The 2,105-nt window shown below is 49.1% G+C and overlaps 1 protein-coding gene across 1 annotated transcript in view; it reads left to right on the top strand.

The window, feature by feature from the left end:
• Positions 1-1,798, top strand: part of IRF2BP2 (interferon regulatory factor 2 binding protein 2) — a 4,077-nt gene extending 2,279 nt beyond the window's left edge. Inside the window, exons 2-3 of the mRNA XM_010860132.1 lie at positions 3-82; positions 693-1,798. Of these exons, the coding sequence (XP_010858434.1) occupies positions 3-82; positions 693-1,408 (796 nt within the window). The 3' untranslated portion in view covers positions 1,409-1,798. The remainder of the gene's footprint in view (positions 1-2; positions 83-692) is intronic.
• Positions 1,799-2,105: the final 307 nt, after the last annotated feature.

Here is a 2,105-nt window from a genome sequence, read left to right as displayed (position 1 = left end):
AGCAAGTTTAAGAAGGAGCCGGCCCTGACTGCAGGCAGGTTGTTGGGTTTCGAGGCCAACGGGGCCAACGGGTCTAAAGCAGGTAGGGGCGGCTGTGGAGTGAGGGGGTCTAGGGGCGAAGCGGGGCCTGAGAGCCGAGGAGGGGGGTGCTCTTCCTATTGGCCGTTCTCCCCCGGCCCAGAAATAGCAAACATCCAACTTCCTGATCTGCTCTAGGCGGAACCAGTGCTTAGTGGCAACGTGTTCCTCTGCTGAAGCAGCATAACAGAGATGAGTCAGATGGACCGATAGGCAGCGACACAGGGCTTTCCTTTCCCAGCACATTCCTGGATGCGAGCATGAGGGCACCAATCACCTTTTAACCTGAGGGGGGGTGGGGGGTGGGGGGCGTTAACTCATGTGCACAGGGCAGCCTGGGTACTTGCAGGCGTGTGGAAAAACAGGCAGTGCTGTCCGTGCCTTTTTCCGTGCGTTTTTTGTTTTTTTTTTTTTAACTGCTAGACTGCCTCAGAGCCTTCTCAGTCTTAAGTGGTTTAAGTTGCACGTGCTCTTGAAACTTGGTTTTTCTGTACGAGCTTTTGGAGAATAGAAATTCTTCAGAGGGTTGTGTTGTGTGTTAGTGAAAGAAAGATCCTTTTTAGTGCACGTTCATTTATTTCTTTTTTTCCCCTTTTCTGTCTTTGTTCTTCCAGTTGCAAGAACAGCAAGGAAAAGGAAGCCTTCTCCTGAGCCAGAAGGTGAAGTTGGGCCTCCTAAGATCAATGGAGAGGCCCAGCCGTGGCTGTCTACATCCACAGAAGGGCTCAAGATCCCCATTACTCCTACATCCTCTTTTGTGTCGCCACCACCACCCACTGCCTCACCTCATTCCAACCGGACCACACCGCCTGAAGCGGCCCAGAACGGCCAGTCCCCCATGGCAGCCCTGATTTTAGTAGCAGACAATGCAGGGGGCAGTCATGCCTCGAAAGATGCCAACCAGGTGCACTCCACCACCAGACGGAACAGCAGCAGTCCACCCTCTCCGTCCTCTATGAACCAAAGAAGGCTGGGCCCCCGAGAGGTGGGGGGCCAGGGGGCAGGCAGTGCCGGAGGACTGGAGCCAGTGCACCCCGCCAGCCTCCCGGACTCCTCTCTGGCTGCCAGCGCCCCACTGTGCTGCACCCTCTGCCATGAGCGGCTGGAGGACACCCACTTTGTGCAGTGCCCTTCTGTTCCTTCGCACAAGTTCTGCTTCCCCTGCTCCAGACAAAGCATCAAACAGCAGGGAGCTAGTGGAGAGGTCTATTGTCCCAGTGGGGAAAAATGCCCTCTTGTGGGCTCCAATGTCCCCTGGGCCTTCATGCAAGGGGAGATTGCAACCATCCTTGCTGGAGATGTGAAAGTGAAAAAAGAGAGAGACTCGTGACTTTCCGGTTTCAGAAAAACCCAATGATTAATCTTAACTAAAACTGCTTGAATTGTATATATATCTCCACATATATATATATCCAAGACAAGGGAAATGTAGACTTCATAAACATGGCTGTATAATTTTGATTTTTTTGAATACATGTGTTTCTTTTTTTTTTTTTTTTTGACGACAAAAGGTATGTACTTATAAAAGCATTTTCTTCTTTTGTTAACGTTATTAGCATATCTTTGTGCTTTATTCTGGTGACAGTTACCGTTCAATGTAGGCTGTGACTTGAGCTGCTTTTTTAGAGCACTTGGCAAAGCAGAAACGCTTCTAGCTGTATTTGTATGCACTTATTTTAAAAAGAAAAAAAAAAGCCAAATACATTTTCTGACATTGTAAGATTGCCTTACTGTCTGTTATTCTTTACTGCTGGCCCCTTTCTCAGGCTGGAGGCCAACTGGTGGAGAAGGAAAGGAAATGAGGAAAGGGGCAGTGTTGTGAAGTGGGCATGCCACTGAGAAATGTCACCAAGTTCCCCCCAAACATTGCCCTTTTAGAGTAACAGGAAATCGATTGTGAATCTTTCTCGATTTTGTTCTTAAAGTTCAGTTGTTAGGTTATTGATGACTGCCTGAGAGTTGCTGCTGAGAGATTTTCAGGACTGTGTGGGGGGTTTACTTTGGGGGGGGGGGGATTTTTTTTTTTT

The sequence above is a fragment of the Bison bison genome, unplaced genomic scaffold, assembly GCF_000754665.1.
Source record: "Bison bison bison isolate TAMUID 2011002044 unplaced genomic scaffold, Bison_UMD1.0 scf7180017864462, whole genome shotgun sequence".
In the NCBI taxonomy this organism is placed as follows: Eukaryota; Metazoa; Chordata; class Mammalia; order Artiodactyla; family Bovidae; genus Bison; species Bison bison.
The sequence above is the reverse complement of the archived record's forward strand: the minus strand, read 5'-3'. Positions and strand labels throughout refer to the sequence as shown.